At 36.8% G+C, this 25,700-nt stretch overlaps 1 protein-coding gene across 1 annotated transcript in view; it reads right to left on the bottom strand.

The window, feature by feature from the left end:
* The window catches only part of LRRC72 (leucine rich repeat containing 72), a 54,700-nt gene that overhangs the window by 4,778 nt on the left and 24,222 nt on the right, over nt 1-25,700 (bottom strand). The window contains exons 5-9 of the mRNA XM_047754394.1: nt 24,832-24,901; nt 10,475-10,556; nt 8,782-8,892; nt 2,201-2,290; nt 1,081-1,233 (exon numbers count right to left, since the gene is read on the bottom strand). Coding sequence (XP_047610350.1) covers nt 1,081-1,233; nt 2,201-2,290; nt 8,782-8,892; nt 10,475-10,556; nt 24,832-24,901 — 506 coding nt within the window. The remainder of the gene's footprint in view (nt 1-1,080; nt 1,234-2,200; nt 2,291-8,781; nt 8,893-10,474; nt 10,557-24,831; nt 24,902-25,700) is intronic.

Raw genomic sequence — 25,700 nt, 5'->3', positions numbered from 1 at the left:
AAAATCTATTTGGTTCTTTTTCAAATGTATGTTGTCTCTTTGGCAAAATGTCATGAGGAAAATGCTTTTGTTTTGTACAATTTTTAATTTCCCTCCCACCCCCACATGTGATACCTATTGGTACAGGAGTCATTTTACAACCATAAAGCACATTAAGAATAGCAGAATGAGGAGGATTTCCCATCTTGGCACAGCGGAAACGAATCCGACTAGGAACCATGAGGTTGCGGGTTCGATCCCCAGCCTTGCTCAGTGGGTAACAGATCTGGCATTGCCGTGAGCTGTGGTGTAGGTTGCAGACGTGGCTCAGATCCAGATCTGGTGTTGCTGTGGCTCTGGCGGAGGCCGAAGCTGTAGCTCCAATTAGACCCCTAGCCCAGGAACCTCCATATGTTGTGGGTGTGGCCCTAAAAAAGACAAAAGACAAAAGACAAAAAAAAAAAAAAAAGAACAGAATGAAAGAGAGAAGCAGTCTTGAACAGTGAAAAAACATCAGTGAAACTTACACTAACCTTGGACACTCTATATACTCTTTGTTGTGTAAGAAAAGTAAAACTCTATTTGTTTAAGTCACTGTAGCTAGAGTTCTGTTAACATACAAGAAATTAAATTCTAACTAATGAAATATCACTGAAGATATTCGAGTTGTACTGCCTGTGATCGCCATGTATGAGAGTACAACCAAATAACAGTGCTTATTTCTGAATGGAGGAATTGCAGATGATCTTTTATTTCTTCTTAATATCTTTCTTTATTATCAAAATATTATAGCCTTAATTGGTGAAACTGTCTAGTGTCAGTGGTAATAATAACAAGTGTAGCTTATTCACTGATGCTTTTATACTGTGCTAGATACTGGGGTAAGGACTTCAATGTATTATCTCATTGTTCTCACATTACCTTATTTAATATACACAAGTGAAAATGAAAGTTGAATATTTACTCTAGGCTAATAAAATGAGAAAATAATTATTTCACTATTTAAGTACTTAGCTTGTTGTAAATTGAAGTTACTATAATAGCCAAATTACTCAAAATTTGCAGAGTTTTAATTTCATTTTTTTCTTCTTAAAAAAATACCTGAAGGTACTCTCTGGGCTGGTTTTTGCTTAAATGGTGATCTAGGATCCCATGAGGCATCTACTTTTCCTCCGAATGCTATTGACTGAACAATATGAGCCTTTTTATGGTTAAAAATTGTAATCATTGATCTTCTTTCTTTTTCTGTAACTTCTGATAAATGCAAAAAGTAATGTTATTGCATAGCAGTATAAATAGATATGCAGACTGATTCAAAATAGAATTACTTTCAAAAATGGATTTATCAGAACTATGTTGTATGTGAACATCCTGTCAAAATTAATTTGTAAAAAGGCTACTAAGTTATTTCCGTAATCTTACAAGTCCTCAATATATATCCCTCGTGTCACAGGGCACAGATCAATCCTAATGCATCCCAGACAGTCTAACACATTATCGTGGATGATTGAAATTAAACTGTGCTACACCCCTTCCTCTCTCCAAGGCTGTGAGGAAGAAGAGGGATAAACATAATGTTTTAATACATCCTCATTAAGAAGTTTCTCAGTTATAAATTATTAAGAATTTCAGATCTGTAGGAAGGAAGGAGATAGGTAATAAAGTGCTTCTGGGAAAAATAGACCTCATAAAATGAAAAACATAATGCACAGAGGTTGATTTTTTTGTGGCTGTGTAAAATCAGACAAACTAGATTATCTACAATGTCTAAAGATGTATCACAAAGTTAATTATTAATTATATGTTTTAGTATATTTTTTTATTTACAGAGTTTTAGAGAATATAACTTTTAGAACTTAAAGAGGCCTTAAGAGATTTAGTCCAATTGTCTCATTTTTTTTTTTTTGGTTGGCAATATCTAAATATCATTTTTGAAATAAGAAATTAAAAGTGTCAGGAATCAGTGATTTGGCACTCAGCACATCACTGTGAACACTAGAATCAGAAGATTCTTCTTCATACTTAGCCTTTCCTATAAAGTGGTCAACAGACATGAGTTCCTAAACTAGAGCAAATTTCATACATCAAAAATTTCAAAAGTAAATAATTGAAAAACTTTCATGTACAAAGACAAGTATTTTCCAAGATCTCTAGCATTTTTAAACCGCTGAATTACAAGACTGCCTCTCAGATATTTCTCTGCAGGAAGAGGGGTCCTTACGATTTCGGTCAAGCAGCTCTACTCCTGGAAGGTGGTAGATTATATATAAACGGTACAGGTTGTATTGGCACAAAGGGTTTTGGTAGAGACCTGAAAAGGAAGAATCCAAATTAAGATGTCAGATTTAGCAATTAGTTTCATTTATCACTTGATAAAATATGGGAAATTACAGGACTAATATAAAATATAAGAATATGTAAAGCTCTGCTTCATAGACTAAACCAATGACCTCAACATACCCTTACTTATTTAGATCAGGACTTATTTTTCCTATCTGTTAAATTAATTCATTCAACAAATATTTTGGGAGTGCTTGCTATCTACTAGGACCTATGCTAAGTGCTAAGCACATATCATTGACCCAAACCTGCCACAAATGAGGAAATTTTTCACACGTCCATAAATTAATCAGTAAAGGAAGAATTGAATATCAGCTCTAGAGGGGTCTTAATATTACTCTTTTTCCCCCCTCTTTTTTAGCTATACTCACAGGATATGGAAATTTCTAGGCCAGGAATTCACTTCAAGCTGCAGCCGTAAACTTACACCCCAGCTATAGCAATGCCAGATCCTTAATCTGCTGCACCACAGCAGGAACTCCCAATGTTACTCTTTATTAAATTATTTATTTCGTTCTTGCAGTCTCAAAGGTCACGTTGGTGCCCGTGTGGAGTGGGCAGAGAGGTGGTACCCTGTTCTGGTATAGTTTTTTCCCCTTGGCTTCACACCACTATGCATAGTCCAGGCCATGTAAATGCCAGTAGCAGCTGCAGACCTCAGCAGGAGCAGAGGTGACCAGATGTGGATCTTGCATCTTGTCTGCCGGATTTCCTTGTGCACAGGTGCTAGGATCTCTGATGATCTATGCTCGATACAGTGGTTGGAGGTGGGAGGCATACAGATGTGGAAGAGCTCCTGGCACTTCTGACATCACATCCCTTAGGCATCAGCATGCAAGTACATTTTGAAAAATCTTCAACAAGAAGTTGTGTTTTATTTCCACGGAAAATGTATTTTTCTTATTCTTAGATAATGTTAAACAAGTCTATGTTAGCACAATGTGAAATAAAACTTATGGTTTCTAGCTGGTTATCTTTAGCAAATGGATTCTGCCTACTTGGAACTTCTAGAAAATAAATCTAGTGAGGAGAACCACTAGATGGCAGTAGCAGAAAGAGTTCCAGCTATTGTACAAACAACATCACTCAACAAAATGAGGCTCATTTACTGTACATTTAAATTTGGGATTACTGCTGTTGCATTTGGCTATTTAAAACAAACAAACAAAAACCAAAAAGATTTGATAAAACCATGAAAGTAAACCCAGAAAAAAACTGATTAATGTTTATAAAGAAGAGTTTGCAACATGAAGAAGATGAGAGAGGCATGCTTGAAAGACAACAGAAGAGGTAAAACCTGAAGAGGTTAATCATTTGAATGTTTCTTCTGCAGGTAATAAGACATTTGATATTTGCTGTATAAACACAAACTTTTCTGGCTAATAAAATTGTTATATATAGCTTTTTCTGTGGAAAATATGAGCTTTAGAAGAACTTAACACAGGTAATGGAGGACTCCTAGTACATAATAAACAAATGTTACAAGAAGAAAGGCATAAAAGAAAATGTAGAACCAAGGGCCATAAAAAAATGTAAAAGAAAGGAAATATGTATGTATTAGAAATGAGAGGAAAAGTAAAATGGGTATTTTTCAAGATTTCTAAAGTGACAAAACTGGTTTGAATTTTAATCTTAAAAGGGAAGGAATTTAAAAAGTGGTAACAAATAATTATAATTACAGGACAGGGAATAGAACGGATGTATATTAAATCAGAAATAAGGACAGATTTTAAAAGATCCACAGGGATCGTGCATTGCAGTTTGAGCCAGAAAAAGAAAAGGGACAGCATTGAGGATATAAAAGCAAAACACAAATTGTTTTTAATGAGAGTTTAAGAGGGAGAAAAATTCACAAATGCTTTAGTGCAGAAGGCTGCTCTGTGGTTACTGTCTGAAGAATCACATCTGACACTTCATAACCCTATTGTACATTACAGCAGCTGGGAGTAGAGTCTGTCTTTGCATATGTTAATGGAAAATGTACCGACATCTTTCAATTACATTTACTTTGGGGATACCCTTCATATTCTCTTTTCCCTCTGAGAACAGTCCTATCTAACCCCTTTTCTTGGCTTTTCCTCCTAGTGCTTAAATAACTGCTTTATGTAAATTTAAAAACTTCTAGGGGAGTTCCCTTTGTGGCTCAGCGGAAACAAATCTGACTAGGAACCATGAGGTTTCCGGTTCGATCCCTGGCCTTGCTCAGTGGGTTAAGGACCCAACATTACCATGAGCTGTGATATAGGTTGCAGACGTGGCTCGGATCCTTCGTTGCTGTGGCTGTGACGTAGGCAGGCAGCTGTGGCTCCGATTAGACCCCTAGCCTGGGAACCTCCATATACCAAGGGTGCGGCCCTAAAAAAAGACCAAAAAAAAGTCAAAAAAAAAAAAGGAAAAACCTTCTGGCTTCAGCTAAAGAAATCACTAAATTTGGATTTACTACTATTACATTTCTTATTTAAAAGGTGTCACAATACTAAAAACTTGATGTGTATAGTGTGGTTCAATGTCCATCTCTTCTTAAAGTAAAATCTAAGTGAGAGCAAGTCAGAAAAATGGTCTATCAAGCCTAGTCTCTAAGGAAATTAACTTAAAAAAAAACAGAATTAAATAATTTTAAGGGCATTTTGTTTTTATTATTTTTAACTTTTATTTTCTTGCTCTTACATTTTAGAAGGAAGCAATTTTATTTTTAACTCTCTTTTTTCCCCCTTCCATACTACTAAACATTTAACATGTTGGATTTATGAGTTTTGGGTTGATGCTACTAAAATTACCATAAATAAAGTTTCTAAGATATGATACTGGTTTCCTGTGTCTGAAAGTTCTGAAAGACTTCTATGATGTATGGGTACATTCCTTTAGAAACTATGAAGTGAAATTGCTTACACTTTCACTTTCAATAGGTTAATAGTATTTAATCCATCTTCCCTCTAGGCTACTTATAGAGTACACCTCTGTGGCGCCAGCACTGTCTTGCTTATCTTAATTTGGGATTCTGAGTCTAAGCAATTTCCATCTATTCAATAATATCAAAATGTTTCTACTACCTTACTACATAAGCTTGAATTACATGAGTCACATGTGTGAAGCTACTTATTATTGAAAGGAAATCATTGTACAACTACAAATGTAATAAATTCATTGAGTAATTAAAAAAAAGAAAGAAAGAGGAGAGGGAAGAGGAAAATGGAGCTGGAGAGGGAGGGTTTGGAAAGGTAGACTGCCTGAAGAGAAAAGGTGTGGCCCTCCTGACTCAGCCTGGAAGTCAGGAATTCCATTTTCCAGGACCTCACACTCTGCAGCAGGTTTTAGGCCTCCCTGAAACTCCCAGCCATGTGTCTCCTGGGCAATCTCTTGGCAGTTCTCCTTGTAAATGCCAGTGGAGGGTGCAATGCTGAAATGGCTTAGAGGTTTACCCTCCAGGCTGTTTTCCCACCCTCTGAAGAACTTGTAATTGGAGTGGAATAATAATATTTTAGCATTTTATACAGTTTTACAACTTGAAAAGGCAAAATTTTTAACACTTGACAATACATGGATTTCTCATTTTAGCTAATGAGCTGAGAATAATCTGATTGCAAACGAGGCTCAAAGAAACTTAATCCTGGGACATTACTGCACAAATATAATTAGTAGCTTGTAAATTCGTGTGTGTGTGTGTGTGTGTGCGTGCGCGCGTGTGTGCGCGCGCGCGCGCGCATGTGTAATATCTTTAACCAAAAATGCGGCAAGTGTTCACAATGAGCAATCTGCTACCGAAAATTTTCAGAAAATACTTTTGGGGGCGGGTAACAGGACACAGCATTTCCCCATTTCAAAAAATGATCCCTCTACAAGATTCTACAAATTGGAACAATGTATAGTTATATAACTTAAATCGCATCACTGTGATTTTAGTAGAGGTCACTTAAAACTGTTGTGACAGGAAGTGATATGGACTTTCTACTACCAGGCTGGACTAATAGTATTTCAGAGAACCAGAAGAGGTACCGCTGCACCTCACCTCAGGGCTGATACACTTCTGTGCCCACACACATGCTTGACAGGCTGAATTTCAGACTTCACTCACCCCTGACCAGGTACTTCTGTTTAGGGCATAACCCTGTTGCCTGTGATGGGGCCACCTTGATTGTTCACCTCCAAACCTTGCATTGCAAAATAAGCTTGCTAAAATTATTGAGTTCTTATATTTAGCAAAATCGTCCAATTCCTTTTGCATCAAACCGTTTCGGCTCTCTAAGAAATATGTAAGCCGAGAGTTACCAAACTGTAAGCTCCGAAAGGTCCAGATGGGGTCTTGTTTACTTTGGTGCCCTCGTTTAATAGACTGTCACTTAGTGAATGGATGACAAATACTAATTGAATGAATAAATGATAAATATTGAGTGAATGAATGATAAACCAAAGGAATAAGGCATGAGCTTAAATAGTCTGGTGAAACATTCCCTAGTTGTCTGGTGAAAGCTCTAACCCCTGCATTTCCACCATAAAAAATCAAATAATTCTAATCAAATCATTGGTTGCTATGAATACTTAAATGAGAATAAAATAAGAAAGCATTTTCTCAACATGAAAGCTATTCAAACATGTTATTATAATGACTAATATTTAAAGTGTCATTTTAAAAAAGATCTGCTTAACACTGAGCAGAATTTCTGGACTGTGTGCATCTTCATTCATTATCAAATTTACATAATCCATAATAAAACAATTTTTTGTTGTTGCTTCAAAGTAACATTAATGTCAACAAATGCTTTTTAAAATCATGTTTTACAGAGTTAGCTTAATATTTAAAGCAATTTTGAGAGGTAGCTATTAGCCCATTTTTACAGAAAAATGAAGATGAAGAGTTCAGGCTCTAGCATGACCAGTCTTTTAATCACAGAAGCATTTGTTCAGCACAGAAGGGCCAGATAATTCAAATATGCAGGCCAATCCTCCTAAGTCTTTCACATCTCAAAAAATAAGCACTGAATACCTATAAACTTGAGATAACTTTAATAGTAGGTTAAAGAACCTACCTATAAACACTTGAATCATTTCTCCTTAACACCATAGATATAACTGATTAATACTGAAAGTATTTGAAAACTTCAATAACTCTCCACATATTGATATGATCAGAACCTCCACCATCAACACCAGTTTACACATATTCAAAACACTGTCTCTGGCAATTCTGAGAAATGAATAGAAAATGAATAGCGGGGGAAAACCTGTTTTATGACATTGTATAAAGAAGTCTTCAAACTCTGAAATTGGAAAACCCACTCACTGCTCTGAGTGTCTTTTTCCTTGGTCCACCTAGAACCATTTGTCCTGAATTGCAATTGTGTACTAATTTATTTGCCCTTTAATACTATAAGCTTAATGAGATTACAAACTGGGTATTATTTACTTTTCTAACCCATTTCACACTTTCTTCAAATACTGAGGCCAGTTCCTCACTGGGTGTGATCCAACATATATAAATGAGGTTTGCTGTTCACCCAAAGCTTACTTTATAAAAACACGCTCTTGGGAAAAGAATCCGAAAAGGAATGGATATATATATATATGGGTATAAATGATTTATTCTGCTGTACATCTGAAACTAACACAACTTTGTAAATCAACTGTATTCCAATAAAAAAAAATTTTAAGTGCTGTTTTTGGGGAGAAGGGAGTATCAGCTTTATTCATGTAATTAACATATCATATGATTCACCAAGTTTAAGTATACAATTCATGGTTTTTAGTATATCTATAGTATTGTGCAACCATCACCACCTTCAATTTTAGAACATTTTAATCAGTTCCCCCAAAACTCCATATCCCTTATTCTTTAGCTGTCACTCCCCATGGCTGCAGCCCTGTGCAAACACTAATCTATTTAAAAGCAGTTACCTCTTGGTGTGGCTATCTTGACAGATGTGCCTATTCTGGACACTTCACATAAATGAAATTGCATAACAGGTGCTAAACCTTCCTTTTGAGGTAAAATCAAAAACACAGATTTAAATACGTAACCCTTCTTTTGTTACTTTCATCATTTTCATTTGGCATGCATATCATTTCACAGTTTTTTTTTCTATATGTTGTTCTTTCAGAAACATATTTTTAAGAAGAATAAGATCTAGTCTTGTTTTCAGGAACACCTAGGTTGTCTAGTTATAAACACTGATCTAATTTAAAATTTTTTCTTATATGTCCTGTGTGGAGTTCCTGCTGTGGTACAGTGGGTTAAAAATCTGATTGTAGTGGCTCAGGTCACTGTGAAGGCATGGGTTCTATCCCCAGCCTGGCACAGTGGGTTATAGGATCCTGTGTTGCTCCAGCTACAGTGTAGGTCACAGCTGTGGCTCAGATTAACATCCTGGCCAGAGAATTTCAAAGTGCCATGGGTGGGGCCTTAAAAAAAAAAAAGTCCTATATTATCATTATTTTAACTTATGAACGTTTAAAAGTGCAAATTAGTACTTAGAGTCTTCAGATTCAGCATTCCCTTTAATTCCTTCACTGTTGCATCAATGTTGGTTAACTCATTGTGATGTAGCAAGAGTATATGCAATGAAGGCAAATAGTGCAGACCTAAAAAAAAACAAATCAAAATATGTTTAATAGTTTTAAACATTTTGATGCTGATTAAACATGCTAACTAAACAAAAGCAGAGAATACATTACATCTGGTGAAAGGAAGAATTATCAATAACATGATGAATTATTATTAAGAACACAACTAGGGAGTTCCTGCTGTGGCTCAGTGGGTTATAAACCCAACTAGTATTCATGAGGATACTGGTTCGATCCCTGGTCTTACTCAGGAATCCTGGGTTAAGGATCCAGCATTGCCGTGAGCTGCAGTGTAGGTCGCAGATATGGCTCAGATCCCACGTAGCTGAGGCATAGGCCAACAGCTGTAGCTCCAATTCAACCCCTAGCCTGGGAAATTCCATATGCCGCAGGTGTGACCCTAAAAAGCAAAAATTGATTGTGATTTGGGTGTAGATTCAATTTCTTCCCACTGGTTTTGTTTTTGTTTTTTCTGTAGCAATGATTTTGTCTGATTTTGAAGTGGTTATTTTCCTTATCTTTCTTTGCTTTGGTTTGTTTTGCCAATATTGCTTATTTTATGATACCAATCAAGGAAATAATTATTCAAGCAATATCTCACCCTAAATTTCTCAACTAAATATTTATCTTTACACAATAGGAAGCCAAGTATTTCTATAATTTTATTGATTCTAAATTTCACATTTTCCTACTTTTTAACATAAATGAAAGTGGGTTGTGTTTTTGCAACTCCTGCGTCATAGCTGAATTACTGAGATTTCCTCTCTTCATGGAACATGGAATCAGAGCGGGTCTCAAATTTATGATATTTTGATTCTATGACATTATATCAAAGAAAAATATTTTGTACTATATTTTGTATCTCATGATCATAGTATATCATGTACTTTTACACCTAGCTTGAAATTGTCAGAGATTGTTGCATATGTATAATTAACTCAGTGTACAACAGAAATTTGACTGGAAAAAATTATAGCCAGTAAAAACATTTAAGGTTATTTACAGGCGTTCCCATGATGGCTCAGTGGTTAGCAAACCCGACCAGCATCCATGAGGATGCACGTTCAATCCTGGGCCTCTCTCGGTGGGTTAAGGATCTGGCATTGCCATGAGCTGTGGTGTAGGTCGCAGATGTGGCTCAGATCCCATGTTGTTGTGGCTGTGGCGTAGGCTGGCAGCTACAGTTCCAATTGGACCCCTAGCCTAAGAACCTCCATATGCTGTGGGTGCAGACCTAAAAGGAAAAAAAAGCCAAAAAAAAAAAGATTTACAAAACTGTTATTTTTATTAATGCTCCCAAACATTAAGTTTGCTTCCACAATATCTAGTTGGTGTCCAACTGTGCAGTAAAACGGCAAAATTTCTATGCTAAGAAAAAGATTATTTTATATCTTAAATAAAACACATGACAATATTAAATTAAAACCATAATCCAGCGCATCTTAGAATAAGATGTACATAACACTAAAAAACAGTAGATTCCATTACATATTTTCAACAGAAATGTTAAAATAGATTTTTGCATGCCTTAAACAACAACATAGTTGAAAGTTACTATTGAATTGAAAATCAGTTCAATCAAAAGAGATTTAAGACCTACCTTCTATATCAAATATTGCATTGTTGTTTAGATATAGTTCTGCCAAACAATAGTTTCTAGTTAGAAATGTTATTCCATGGAGCTGAAAGTGAGAGTTAGAGAAAAATAATCTTTCTACAATAATTATACATAATTACATATACATATATAAATTTAATTAGAACCATAGAAGTTCAGCGTTTGCTGTTACTATTAATTGCTTGTGACCTTTGGTCTGGGCTCTGAGTTTATTTGGATTGTCTACGAGGACATGTGTGATAAAAAGGGGAGTTTTAGCTAACTTAATACAAACCTTTCTTACCACATCGCCACCAAACTCTCTTGCATGGTTTTCAAAGCCTCTGTAATCTGGCCTAGCCCTTTCACTCTAACAACATTTCCTACAGTTCTGCTCCATATGTTCTCATTGGCTCTGGCTCCGTATACCCACTAATTCACCATCACATGTTATTAAATGCCTATTATGTGCCAAAGGCTCTCTCCTCAGATAATGCTGAGCCGTTTCTGCATCTGTGTATGAGTCATGATTTCTCTTTGCCTGCATGACTGTTCTTCCTGGTACATTTCTGATTATTCTCAAGGATCTGCCCTAGGCCAGCAAGGCCTATCAGACCATGCCTGAGCAGGCTGCCACAGGAAGCTTCCATTGCTCCAGAGATTTGTTGACACCATTCTTTGATCTCTTTGCATCTTAGTGCTGTGTTCTCACTCTGATTTGACCCACTTTTTGTTTCTCTGAACTTCCTCCTGCTCCAGCACTTTAAGTCAGATCTCCTGAAAGATGATCTAATTCTGAGTTCTCTTTCTTTATGTCCCAGTCTATGAACCATTTCTCCTTCTCAGGATCACTGTCCTTAGGTCATCAGATCTCAATTTAGCAGAAGACTCTGTAATCTGAATATACACTGAGGTCAGACCCAGTGCTAACACCTCAACTAGCCACCATCCCCAAGGAGAACAAAGCACAGCATACATAATTCTATCATTTCACAGCTCATTTTTAAAAATAAAGCCTTTCGTGACAACCTCCACACACAGGAACCTCCATTTTCTTGACCACATTCCACCATTTCCTTTGACTTGAGCAATTAATTAGTTGATCACTAGCTTTGAGTCTTCCTTAAGGAAAGAAACCATATTTCTTTAGTATCTTATCCTGCCCACTTCCCCATTCCCTAAAAAACATTTTGAAGTTGCATCTGACTTTTAAGATTAAATCAGAAATTCAGTGTGTATGAATTAGAAATAGTCAAAGTCACTTCTTGAAAATTCGCCATTAAGAATTGTGTACACAGTAGGAGTATTTACCTCTAAACTGAAGTCAGAAATGTTTCTGTTACCCTGTAAGAAGAATTAAATTTGACAGAAAATTTTGAGTTATGAGGATAAAACAAGGTCAAGTCATAGGATGGGGCAAGTATGTTCTTAAAGCAGCACTTGTTAAGTGTAAAAAAATGCTAATTTTACTGCTTTAATACAGGATCTAGCAGGAAGCAGAATCTCATGAAATACTTATTGACCAAGTGCTTACTAATTTACATATACAAAAATACATGTTCATGATTGTAAATTAGCTTCACACGTTTATTAAATTTTCTCAAAGAAACTGATGTTCTCAGTTAAATAGGACTGTTTTGACCTTTGCTAGACTGATTCACTTAGGTGCCAACTGATCTGATTTAGCGAGGATTTGTTGGAAAAAAAAATTTTTTAAGGAGAAAAGTTAGCTTTATTGTTTTGCCAGGCAAAGGGGGCCACAGCAGGCTAATGCCTTAAAGACTGTGCCCCAAGGATTTGCTGGAAATTTTATTCATATCTCCTCCTATCTCAGGAAAGCTATTTTAGATTTGCATCCAAAGTTTGAAAATAGGTTTTTTTAAAATGAATTTTCTTTAATTTTTTTCTCATATTTGTGACAGTCACAAATTATGAAGCTATAAAGGCTCATGTGGGGAGTTCCTGTTGTGGCACAGAGGAAACACATCCAATTAGGAACCATGAGGTGGCAGGTTCAATCCCTGGCCTCACTCAGTGGGTTAAGGATCCAGTGTGGCTGTGAGCTATGGCGTAGGTCACAGACGCAGCTTGGATCCTGTGTTGCTGTGGTGTAGGCTGGCAGCTGTAGTTCCAATTCGACTCCTAGCCTGGGAACCTCCATATGCCGAGGGTGCAGCCCTAAAAAGCAAAACAAACAAACAAAAAAAGCACATGTGCTGCTCATCTTATTATTTCACAGACTCATCTATACCAAATTATGTGAGCACTGGTACAGGAGAACCAGCAGTAATTCCACCTCAGCTGTTGCTTAGCTGTGAGAGGAGCTGTATTTCCCCCAGGTAGGAGGGACCATTCAGCACAGTGAGGGTTGGCTCCCAGTTGGCTTCCTACCCCTTTCTCCTCTTCTTGCTGGCCTTCTGACAGCAACTCCCAGCCTCTGTCCTTCTCCTCACCACTCCCTGATCTAATGACAGCCACACCTAACATCAGCCTAGAAAGAACACCGGTCACCAATTTTCTCTTTTATTTTTCTTCAGTTGCCTACTTGACCACATATTAACAGAATGTTACTTAATTCTTTGAGGTTTTAATTTCTCTTGCACTACACACTAACATAAGAATACTAATAAACTCAATTTCATCTTGATTATAGAACAGTAATTTTCCCAAGAGCATTAGTATCTTTGGACCATGATTACTGGAATTTTAAGACTGAACTATTTGCTGAGGTGAAATGAATGGGGAGAATGGAGTGGAAAGAGATAAAACCAGATTATGAGGACCCTGGGGAGCTATTAAGAGATTTCGTGCAGAGTAATGTTATTGCCCAGTTTTATTTCAGAAAGAAAATGGCAGAGAAGAATATGGTGTAGAAGAAAGAGTAAGTATAATGGCAGGAAATGAATAAAAGGGTGTTATGCTAATTCAGAAGACTATCTGGGTCCCAGAGTAGAGTAATAACAGTGGGAGAAGATATAAGTAGAGGGAATTGAGAGTTATTCCAGGGTAGGATTCACAGGACTTAATAGACATTGCAGTGTGACAAGTTGTTGGATTCAAGATGTAGGCATGGGAATTGGAAGACATGCTGATTGTGCTGACACTCAAACCACTGTTAAAATGTTATTATAATTATCCATTTAGAAAAATCTACACTATTGATTCTAAAGACTGACATAGGATTTATAGTGAATGTGACGTTTCGCAAATCATATATCTTAGCTCAAGGCTTGGCATATAGCAAGTGCTCAATAAATACTAGCTATTATTATATACTATTTAACCATTATTATTTTTTATAGAGCTGAGAGCACTTACATTTAGGGTAAAGCACTTGCAGGTAACCAATGAAGTATTAAAGGGGAAAAATTTATGCCAGAATGAATTTTAAATTAAGGAGGCATTCTTTTAAAGCAGGATTTCTCAGCCTCCATAACTACTGACCTTTTGGGCCAGATAATTCTTTGTTGGGATTGAGGGAGGAGCTGGCTTGTGGATTGTAGTATGTTTGACAGCATCCCTAGTCCTTATTCACTAGATCCCAGTAGCACACACACCCCAGTTGTGAAAATCAAAATGGTCTCCAGACATTGCCAAATATTCCCTTAGTATGTGTGAGGTTGAGGAGGGGCTGCAAAGTCACTCCTAGTTGAGAACTGATAATTTAGAGACAAGGATAGAGTCATATTTATTAAAAGCTTATTATGAGCCAGGCAGTAAGCTCGATGTTTTCACCAGCATTATCTGATATGATCCTTACAATAGTTCATGTTATTTGCTTTATCCCTTACTTACCTAGGAGGAAACTAAGGCTCAGAGAAGCTAAACAATTTTCTCAAGGTGACAGAGCAAGGATCCAAACCAAGCCTGACTCTCAAATCAAAAGCTGGCACATAGTACATCATATCATAATATGTATTCCAGAAATTAATTTTTCTCTAGTATTTCAGCAATAATAACAAAAAATGTTTAAAATAAACCGAAATAATTTGGCATGAAATGGGAAAAAAGAAGTATAATAATCCCTAAATATACATATATATGGCAAAATACTAATGTTTTCTGGAATATATATATATACTGTGTGTGTATATATAGAGTTTGGTTCAGTCTCCAGAGTCCCTTGTTGGAACAACTGAGGTTTATTATCACCCAAGGTATGAAGCTGAGTTGTCAGTCAAGCTTATTCCCAGACCCAGCTTGAGTCACTGGCTTGACTTGCCCCACCCACCTGATCTAATCTTGATCTCTCAAGTGATCTGGGTTTCTTTCAAAAATTGCTCCAACCTGGCTGCCCTATCTCAAGCTAACTTTGCATCCTGCAGGCACTGCTCTATCATGTCTCCACCCCTTAGGAAGTTTTCCTTATATTTTATCAATGACCTTCCTGAAGAACCTAGACAGATGCATATGGCTGCCAATCAATCCAAACTAAAAGAACTACCCAACACTGGTGCTAAGTAACATCATATACAAGTAAGAGTACTTGCTCTTGGCTTCTTCCACCTTGCCTTTCAGCATTCCTTTTTCTCTTTCTGGCATCCTATTACCCCTGAACATCCCAGTTCATGCCCTTTCAACGTACTCTAGGGTCTCTTCTGCAGATTCATAGAGGTAAACTATTATATCGTTGATAGGCCTCAAGATTGCCATCTCAGGGATATTTCTTTTAAATTAGGGGATTGTGATCAATGAGTCTCTAATTGTTGACTTTCAGGTCAATTTGAATATACACTGCGTTGTGAGAAGACTTCTGAGTGTCCTTCAACTTATGTTCCATAATAATTTCCTAAAATACCAGCTTATAAAATCAGCTTTAGGGACTATGTTCACTACATTGAAATAATGCCATGAATATAAAGAATGACTTCAAAATTTTTCTATTATTGTGAAACAAGACCACAGAACTCTAGACTGGGAAGGAAACTTCAGAATTATACACATGAGATTGTGTAGGTGAGGAAAATGACTTCTGGTTAAAGGTTTAGATTGTAAACAAATATCTAATTTTTTTCCATCGAAAAATTCATCTAAAATGCAATAAAATATATATTTTTAAAAGATGTACATTCATAAGGACAGGGAAAACAGAAAATTAGACCATAACAATACAGTTTCAAAAAGCTGAAAACCATACAGTCTAGTGGTAATAGAATTAATAAATAAGAAAGCCAAATTCTAAACCAGAAAACAACCTAATATTTATACCACAATATTCTAAAAAGACTCAGTGACTGGAAGAGAGGGTAAAGAGGAGGTGATTAAATGGGCATTACTGAAAACTTTATAAGAAGCAATTCTATTTCTCAAGAATGTTCCCAGTATAACCACATGGCAACTGGACCTCTCCTACTATTGGATAAAAGACAGAGTCCTGGACAAGCAGACACTAGACAGAGGTAAGTCCAGAATGCCGGCAGCCAGGTCTTTATAATATAATCTTATTATATAGAAAGGTAATATAATAACAACATTTACAGGGGTAAAATAGCCCTCAGAAATTAAAAACATGAAAGCAGATATTAAAATGTAATAGGAGACTTGGAAGCGAATGTTGAGGAAATGATCAGAAAAAAAAAAGAGGAGTTCCCATCATGGTTCAGCAGTTAACGAACCCGACTAGCATCCATGAGGATGGGGGTTCAATCCCCTAGCCTTGCTCAGTCAGTTAAGGATCTGAAGTTGCCGTGAGCAGTGGTGTAGGTCGCAGATATGGCTCAAATCTGGTGTGGCTGTGGCTGTGGCTGTGGCTGTGGGGTAGGCCGGTGGCTACAGCTCTGATTTGACCCCTGGCCTGGGGACCTCCATATTCCACCAGTGTGGCCCTAAAAGACAAAAAGAAAAAAAGAAGAAGAAGAAAGAAAGAAAGAAAAAGAAAGAGAAAATAAAAGACTATTAGAAGACTAGTTCAGTAGTTCAACATTAGCATAGGAGTCCCAGAAAGAACAGTGAACATAGAAGAGAAGGAAACCAGCAATATACTTCAAGAAAAATTCCTCAAACTGAAAAACATGAGTTTCTAGATTGAAATTTCCCTAAACTCAACAGAAGAGATGAAAACAGACCCATACCAAGGCACATCACTGGGAAATGTCAGAACATTGCCCTCCAGACAGAAAACATGCATACACACAGAAGCCGTATTCAAGGATCAGGAATCAGTACTTAGAATGGCTTCACACTCCTCAATAGCTACCCTGCAAACTAGAGGACAGTGGAGTGACGCCTCATCTCTAACCTAGGAGTCTGTTAGCAAATGAGCCAAAATCTTGATCCAAATATGAGCACTGAGGAGTTCTCGTAGTGGCTCAGTGGTTAACGAATCCAACTAGGAACCATGAGGTTTCGGGTTCGATCCCTGGCCTTGCTCAGTGGGTTAGGGATCCGGCATTGTCGTGAGCTGTGGTGTAGGTCGCAGACGTGGCTCAGATCCTGCATTGCTGTGGCTCTGGCGTAGGCCAGCAGCTACAGCTCTGATTAGACCCCTAGCCTGGGAACCTCCATATGCCATGAGCATGGCCCTGGAAAAGACAAAAAAATAAATAAATTTTAAAAAATATGAGCACTGAACAAACACAACTGCAGGCATGTACAATATTTTATTTTATTATTTTTTTGTACAATATTTTAAAAAAATCACCACATGGAACCACTTTTCAGGAAGCCACTGGAGAATGTAGTTCAGAAAAATGAAAGACACACAATTTAATAGACGAGGCATTAAAATACAATAGAGAGCAAAGGAAATGACCAGGATGGTGATGAAGGATGGTTAAAACTCTGCACACAGGTACACAGGGCAGGAAGTCCAAAGTGGAACAAGTTGGAAGGTTCTGCTCAGATTTTTTCAAGAAGAAGAAAATAACTGAATGAATACCTTGAATTGATTTGGTCAATTGGCAGAGAGTTTGGGTTGAATAAGTAATAGTAACCAACAAAGAGTGTATTAGTTTGCTAGGACTGCCGCAGACTGGGTGGCTTAAACAAGAGAAATTTACTTCCTCAGAGCTCTGGGGTAGAAGTCCAAGATCAAGGTGTTGGCAAGACTTTGAGGCCTGTCTCCTTGGCTTGTACATAGCCATCTTCTGGCATCTTCACATGGTTTTCTTTCTGTATGTGCACGTCTATTTCTCTCCCCATCTTTCTCCATATCCTAATCTCCTCCTCCTATGAAGACACCTGTCATATTGAATTAGGGCCCACCCTAATGACTCCCTTTTAAGGTCATTGCCTCTGTCAAGGCCTTATCCCATTCTGAGGTATTAGGGGCTAAGGCTTCAACATATGAATTTGGGGGAAATTCAGCCCATAACAAAAAGGTACTTACGGAATCACACAAGTACAAAATTCAGGAAAGTAGAGGAAATAAAATAAAGGAAAAATAAAGAGATCTTAATACATGGCTTAATTCTGGAGAACACAAATTATCGTAACAATGTAACCAGTGAATACAATTCAACCAAAATTACAATATAGCTACATCAGGGAATGGGAAATGGAAAATACGCGTGTGTGTGGAAAGTATGGAAGTGGGGGCAGGAAAGAGAAAGAATTAAGTTCTCTTCTTTGTGGAAACTGAATAGCTCTTGCATAAAAGTGAAAAATCAAGTAGCACCAAAACCAGCATGTGACTTTGAGACACTGATAAAATAACAAAAGCTTACTTAAAAGAATTGAAAGTTGTTGCATATGAGGACTGAAAAACTAAGAGAACGGTGTGGGGAAATATTGCTAACTTTTAGAATTAGCTAATTCCTTGAACGATTATAAGACATACAGCTGTCAAAACAATTTTTTAAAAAGAGTAGGTTATTAATATTCATTCTGTGCTTACTATGTGTGATTTTCTTTGTTCAATACTTCACATATGCCACTGCCTTTCTTTATCCTGAGAGCCCTTAAAGTAGTTATGAAGAATAAATTCCCCGTATACTACATAAGAAGAAACAGAACTCTAGACAGATTTTGTGATTTGCTAAATATTATCATCTGATTAGCGACAGGATTATAACTGTACCTGAGCTCTCCATTCAACATCCACTTATTAAATATTTATTCTGCTCCAGATTCTACCAGGAATTATATATGTAGATTGTGGTGCTATTCTTTTAATTCTCATCTTTTTAAACATTTTCTAATGAAAAACAGGACACACTAGTCATTTTTAGCTTCCTAGCATTGAATCCCCCCCACACACACACACAATTCAAGAAATTCCTCATCTAATGAGCTTTGGTGGGAATCAGAACCTACTCCCCATTAGGGAAGGTGTTCTCTGATGCATCTGCTCTGAACTTCAATTCAAGAACTAGTAGGGCAAAGAAGTGGAGACGGTTTAATGTTAAATCTCATGGTGGCAGAGAAGGAGACCGCAGCTATTATGTGCCAGCACAGTGCTAAATTCAGGGGTTATAGCTGTGAACAAAACAGACAAAAATCCATGTTTTTTTCCTAGTGGGGAGAGAGTAAACAAACAATAAATACAATAAATAAATTATAAGTGCTGTGGGAAAAGACAAAGCATGGAGATTGGGAGTGCTAGCAGGGAGATGATGTTATATTTTATAAGGACATTCAGGGTAGGCCTGACAGAGGAAGTAATATTTAAACAAATTCTCTCTTTCTCTCTCTCTCTCTCTTTTTTTTTTTTTTTTGCTTTTTAGGGACATACCTGCAGCATATGGACGTTCCCAGGCTAGGGGTCAAATGGGAGATGTAGCTGCCAGTCTACCCCATGGCCACAGCAGTGCCAGAACTAAGCCACGGCAGAACCTACACCACAGCTCACGGCAACGCTAAATCCTTAACCACACTTAACGAGGCCAGGGATCAAACCTACATCCTCATGGATACTAGTTGTGTATGTTACTGTTGAGCCACAACAGGAACTCCCAAATAGATTCTTAGTGAAGGGAAGGAAGTAGGCCACTAGAATATCTGTAGGAGGAGCACTTGGGGACTAGCCAGAGCATAAGTCCAGAGATAACAGGCTGCCTGATACTGTGGGCAGAGTGAGCTGGGAGAAAAGGCAGGTAATGGGGTCAGAGAGGTTTGGAGCCTTGTAGGTACTATCCCATACATCCCCAAATGCACAGGACAGCCCCCACAACTAAGAATTATTCAGTTCAAAAGGTCAGTAGTACCAAGGTTGAAACACCTGGGGGCAAAGACATCTAGATAGACCATAGATGAAAGGACATGATAAAATATTGAAAAATTCTATAGTTATGTGTTATTTGAAAGTATATTATTGAATGTTTGAGTATTGAAATCACAATATCCCTAAACTTATATAAAACTCTAAGTATTAGTTGGGAACGATTTTAACAATATACACTTAATTATAAAAGGAGAAAAAAAATTTCAATATACTTTTAGGATTTTTAAGTTAATTTTTACGATGTAAAAACAGTGCATTCCTTTGTACATTAATTTAGCAACCTAAGTGTCCATCAACAGATGAATGGGTAAAGATGTGATATATATACACAATGGAATATTACGCAGCCATAAAAAGAATGAAATAATGTCATTTGCAATAACATGGATGGACCTAGAAATTATTACACTATGTGAGTTATCTATGCCAGACAAAGACAAATATCATATGATATTGCTTGTGTGGAATCTTAAAAAAAGGGATACAAATGAACTTATTTATAAAACAGAAATAGACATACAGAGATAGAAAAGAAATTTTGGTTACCAAAGGGGAGGTAGAGAGAGGGATAAATTAGATTGGGACTAATGTATACATACTACTCAGTATAAAATAAATAACCAATAAAGGCCTACTGTTTAGCACAGGGAACTCTACTCAATATTCTGTATAACCTAAATGGGAAAGGAATTTGAAAAAGAATGGATGTATGTACTTACTGTACTCCTGAAACTAACACTGTATTTTATTTTACGATATCAACATTGTTAAATCTGTATTTCAATAAAAAATTTAAAAAATTTATGTGTAATACCTGGAAACAAAATCTACACTTTAAAAACATTCAGAAATAATTACTTCTATAGAATGCAGACATTCATTTTCATGTTTTCCCCTCTATCCCATGTCCTTGAAATTCTTATTTTTTTTCCAAAAAAAAAAAAACACACAAAACATTTTACCTTTCTTGGCTAAATCATTTAAAATCATAACTAGATACAAGCACTGAAGTTTTGTTTTGTTTTGTTTCTTTTTGGGGCTGCACTCGAGGCATATGGAGGTTCCCAAGCTAGGGGTCAAATCAGAGCTCTAGCTGCTGGCCTATGTCACAGCATAGCAATGCAGGATCCAAGCCACGTCTACAACCTACACCACAGCTCACAGCAACACTGGATCCTTAACCCACTGAGTAAAGCCAGGGATGGAACCTGCATCCTCATGGATGCTAGTCAGATTCGTTAACCACTGAGCCACGATGGGAACTCCTGAAGTTTTATTTAGGTTATTTATGTTGACTTACTTTCTTGAAAAGATTTTAAATATTTGGAAAAATAAAATTCTCTCAACAAAGTTGACGTAAGAGATATAATTAATATCACCCTGAGGTAACATGTAAGAAAACATGTAAGAGCCCAAAATTATATGGAATGCATGTTTGTTCATTTTATTCTTTAATTGCTCCTATGCGCTAGCATGGGGGTTGTGCTGCTCTAAATAATTTTTTGAAACAACGTATGGTATGTATAAACAAACAAATAGATTACATATATGCAAACATGACTGAAGGAACCAACTAAAATTTGCATGTTGCAAAGCTGCCTGGAAAAAAGTAATGTTATTCAAAGAGTTTTTTACAAATATATAAAACTATACATTAAAAATAATTATTTCAATTTTAAAATTGTGATTTGCTAATTTTGCACATCACTATTTCTTTCTAAAATATATAAATTTGTGCTATTTACCAGATTCTCAACATATGCTGCAAGTCTGGGAGATAGGAAAAAATAACATCTTTATGACATACAAGAGTGAACTCACAATCTTTATCTTAAAGTGACTTTGCTCATTTTAGTGTGGAAAAACATTATTATAAGTAAGTATCTTGATTATCTTGTAGATGATAAAGTTTATAAACAATGACTTTGCCAGAAGAGTTATTTTTATTTAAATTTAGCTTGTAAAATTTGTCAACTGATCAGTTTTTGCTACATGTCAGAAGTTCAGAATCCATTTTGGACAATTGCTCAATGAGACATTATACATTACATACAGGTTTTCTTATCTGTGCCACAGTAATCTGTGACAAATGAAACAACCAAAGTACTGCTAGTTCTAGAAATACGATACTAGCATTGTGGCACTAATATTATAAGCTTATTATTAAATATTTGTAAGAAACATTCTGAGGCAATGGGACAAAACACAAATAGATCGAATCTATATAGACCATTTGAAACTGTAGAATAAAATACAAATCACTTAGATAAATCATCTGAGCAGACCCAGCTTAGAAAAGCTGAAAAAGATGAACTGTGAGCTAAAGTTCCCTTAGTCAGGCTTGCTAGAAAATGAGACCAGTCAGGGTGTCTTTACAAGATCAGTTAATTTGCACATAAGAGCAGCTGCCTTCCAAAGATGACATAGAAAGAGAGGAACTGTAAAACCAGTGAGTATGTACCCAATACATACTTCGGAGAGCTTCATGGAGGAAGCAGGGATGCCTGAACAAACCTGGGAAAGCTGGGGCATTGCAGGTCCTTAGAAACAACTTGGACCCATTTAATATGATGGTTCAGGGTCAGACCAGAAGCTCAGTTTTATTATCCACTAGGTAAAAATGGGGAGAAGTGTGCACCCTTTTAGCATATGAGGCTCCAAACTACATTCATCCATTGTCTTCCCAAACCACTGCTTTCTCTCATTCCATTCCAGGCATTTTGCAACCATAATGCCCTCACCGGGAGCACAGCCTCTCTCTCTGTCCTTCCTAATTCTATCACTGAAGCAGGTACCATCACCTTTGCATTATAATTCTAAATATTTACATTCCTCTGTCAACACTGATGTTTTTCACCATGTTTTTCCATACCATTTCTATACTAGCACAGTAAGTTCTTATTGGCCAACCTAATGTAATCTAGATTTTTAAAGAAAACTAATACTCAAAATTTTACATATGAATTTTGATGAAGTACTATTATAGCTAATATGTCCATCAGCATCTTGTATCCTGAATGCGATTTTTAATTTTTCAAGGAGTGTGAATACTCAGGCATCTTGGCAACCAGTAAATTACTGATCAATAGAAAAACTCACATTAGCTTATTCATTCATCCCATGACCAAGTAAAACTTATTTCAAATATTATATTATTTGAAATAAGGATTATATGGACTAAATAAGTCTATTTTTAAAGAACAAAGTTAAGTGATGGTTATTTTGGAAATAATATAATTTGTTGAATACAAATAACCAAACTCAGGAACAGAATTTAGCTCTCTGTAGCACCCTTTCCCCATCAATCCCCCTTCAAAAGCAAAAGTACAGTTGTTAACAGTGTATGCAATTCCTTCCTAAGTACATAATATATCCGTTGAGTCGCTTGTGTGAAAATTCAATGACTGGCTGAAGGTGGGACAGTGTCCACAAGAAAGCCAAAAAATATTACAAAATCCCTAATTGCCAACATTTGTACATGTTCTTTCCTTCAAAATTGAACACTGAACACCCCAAGGAACACACATGAAAAACAGAGATTAGTCACTTTTCCCATGCTTAAGGAGTTACATCTTTTTCTAATCAGAGGTCACACACTGTGACCCAGGATAATTTTTGGCAGAGTGTTTAAAAGAGTTTTGAACTTGTGTGCCCTTAAGTAGTGAGTGCACTTTGCACTTCAGTTGTTAGCTGCCTGGGCCTCAAAGGTATTTGTGTTTGTTCTCCTAGAAATTATTTCAAGCTTATGAAACTAATGCTTGCACGTAATACTAGAATAACTTACATTTTATATTTTCTACTTAGTTAAAAAGAAAGATGGAAAATGCAATGTAATACTGAAATACTTTCATAAACATGGCTGCTTAAGTATTCAATGCTGTGAATCTGGACTATTGCTGGATGAGCAGGCTACTGCTGGAACAATCAAATTATCATTTTTTAATCAGCTGGTGTTTGAAAGATTAAATTCAAAATGCTAAGACTGGATCATCAATTTATAATAAACCAAATGCAAGCTGTTGGAAAGTCAAATTTTAGAAAGTTTAACATGACTAAGCATAATGGTTGTTTTGGCTTGAATTTTAGTTCACTCCTACTCTTTGATTTGGAGGGAGCTTGAAGTACCACTCAGGCCCCCACTACAGAGAAGGCAGTGGGAGGGCCCTGCCAAATAAAGCCCAGCCTCTAAGAGAAGCTTCGAGGGCCAGTCAGTGACCTTGAGAATCATTCCCTGCGGTTGGGGACATGGTGGCTTAGAGTCTGGCACTTCCTGAAGAAGCTATATCAGCTTGGGTGACAACTGGGAGGTAATGAATCCCTCTGACAGCAGGACAAAGGTGTGCGAGTTCTGGGAAATGTATGCAGACCACTGGAGGAATGTTGATCTAGGACACTTTACAAAGAAGCCTACCCCAGTGGGCAGTTTGTCAAGGAGAGAAGATGCTCAGCTGTAAGAGCTACCAAGATACAAGAGGGGAAATCAGGAGTAGCCAGCAAAGAGCCATGAGAGTTGGAGAAACCTAGCAGGGGAGGTTCTGAATAACCCATTAAGAGAGAGAAAAAAAAAAAAAAACTTTAATCATGTTAATAAGAGAAGATGCAAATCAAGTAAGAACTTTGTTTTTCCCCTCTCCTTTCCTCTGCCTCCATACTCCCCATTTCATACTAACCTGAGAAGACAGAGGTACTGGGGAGAGGGAAGGAAATCCACCAACCACAGCCCCCCACTAATAAAGAAAGCAGGTAGCCATCTGCAATCAGCCCTAGCTAGACAAGGGATGGGAGGTGGAGGGGAGTCTCATTTATGAGTTAACATATTCATCTCCACATTTTCATTTCTGAACAGAGACTATGACTATACTCAAAAAGGACTGTAAGATTTGAACTACATAAGAGAGATAAGAAAAGTCATGAGACTGCCCTCAAGTTTCTTCTAGGGACCTGGGAAGAAATAGCCCCCACTAAGCAGTTTTAAAAGTACATGGGAGACAAAGTGAAGTTCCAGTCTGATATCATTTCACAAATCATGCTATTCAATATGCCAGTTTGTATGTAAATATATATATATATATAGTTTCTTATCTAAATTAAAATTAGGGTTATAAAATTGTAATATATTTAAGGATTAGTTTTATTAAAAACATGAAATTAAGATAATAATTTAATTATAGAGCCATGTAAAGATGAAATATCATACTACCTTGTTATGATGCAGCCATAAGTATTTTAATTTTTTAAACCTAGAAAGATCAATGACTTCTGTCAGTTCCCTGGAAAGGAAAACAAAAAGTGAACATTAGCAACAATTAGTTCATTTATGGGTAAGGCAGCTTATATGACTCTCAAGGAACTGGAAATGATTATTCTCCGTCCTTTCAAAATTATTGGTACACTTAACATACTAACTTCCTAAAGTCCATCTTAAAAACATCACTCACCTGGGTTAAGATTTTGTCAGCCAGATAAAGCAAATGCTAAAAGTTTTGGAGAGAATTTTATTACATTTAGTAGAAATTTATACCTCAATATAATTGAATTTATTGTGACCCTCCCAAATTTTAAAAGATTTCACTGTAAAGAAGGCAGAGGAACTAAAGTAAGTGCAGAAGACACCGGACTTACAAGGAAATGTGGGAAACACCACTGGCTTCTGCTTCACCAGTGCTGGCTAAGTAGATTTAAGATGTGGAATTTGTAAGAATCCAAGAGACAGAGCTTGGATAAAGTGTTTTACTCTCCTTTTGTTGCTTATTAAACATGGGGTCAAAAATGTTACCCATCCTTCTGGAAGTGTGCAGGATTCCAGACAGCCAAGTGGCCCTGAGTGTTGTTGCTGCTGCAGCTTACTCAGTGAAGGGGCAGACCTAGGATGTAGAGGGGGAACTGTTGGCAAAGAGGTCACAGCCTCTGCAGATCATTGGCCTTTTGATGGCTGTAGGCTGGAGTGTTCTGATCTCATTTATTTTTCAGGACAGAAATTGTGAGCCCGGGCCAGGTATATATACGTATACATCTCCATCTATCAAACACTCACAGAGCACACCGTGTGTGCAAGGTACATTTCTAAAA

This window comes from Phacochoerus africanus, chromosome 11, assembly GCF_016906955.1.
Source record: "Phacochoerus africanus isolate WHEZ1 chromosome 11, ROS_Pafr_v1, whole genome shotgun sequence".
NCBI classification, from domain to species: Eukaryota; Metazoa; Chordata; class Mammalia; order Artiodactyla; family Suidae; genus Phacochoerus; species Phacochoerus africanus.
This window is presented reverse-complemented; position numbering and strand designations above follow the sequence as displayed.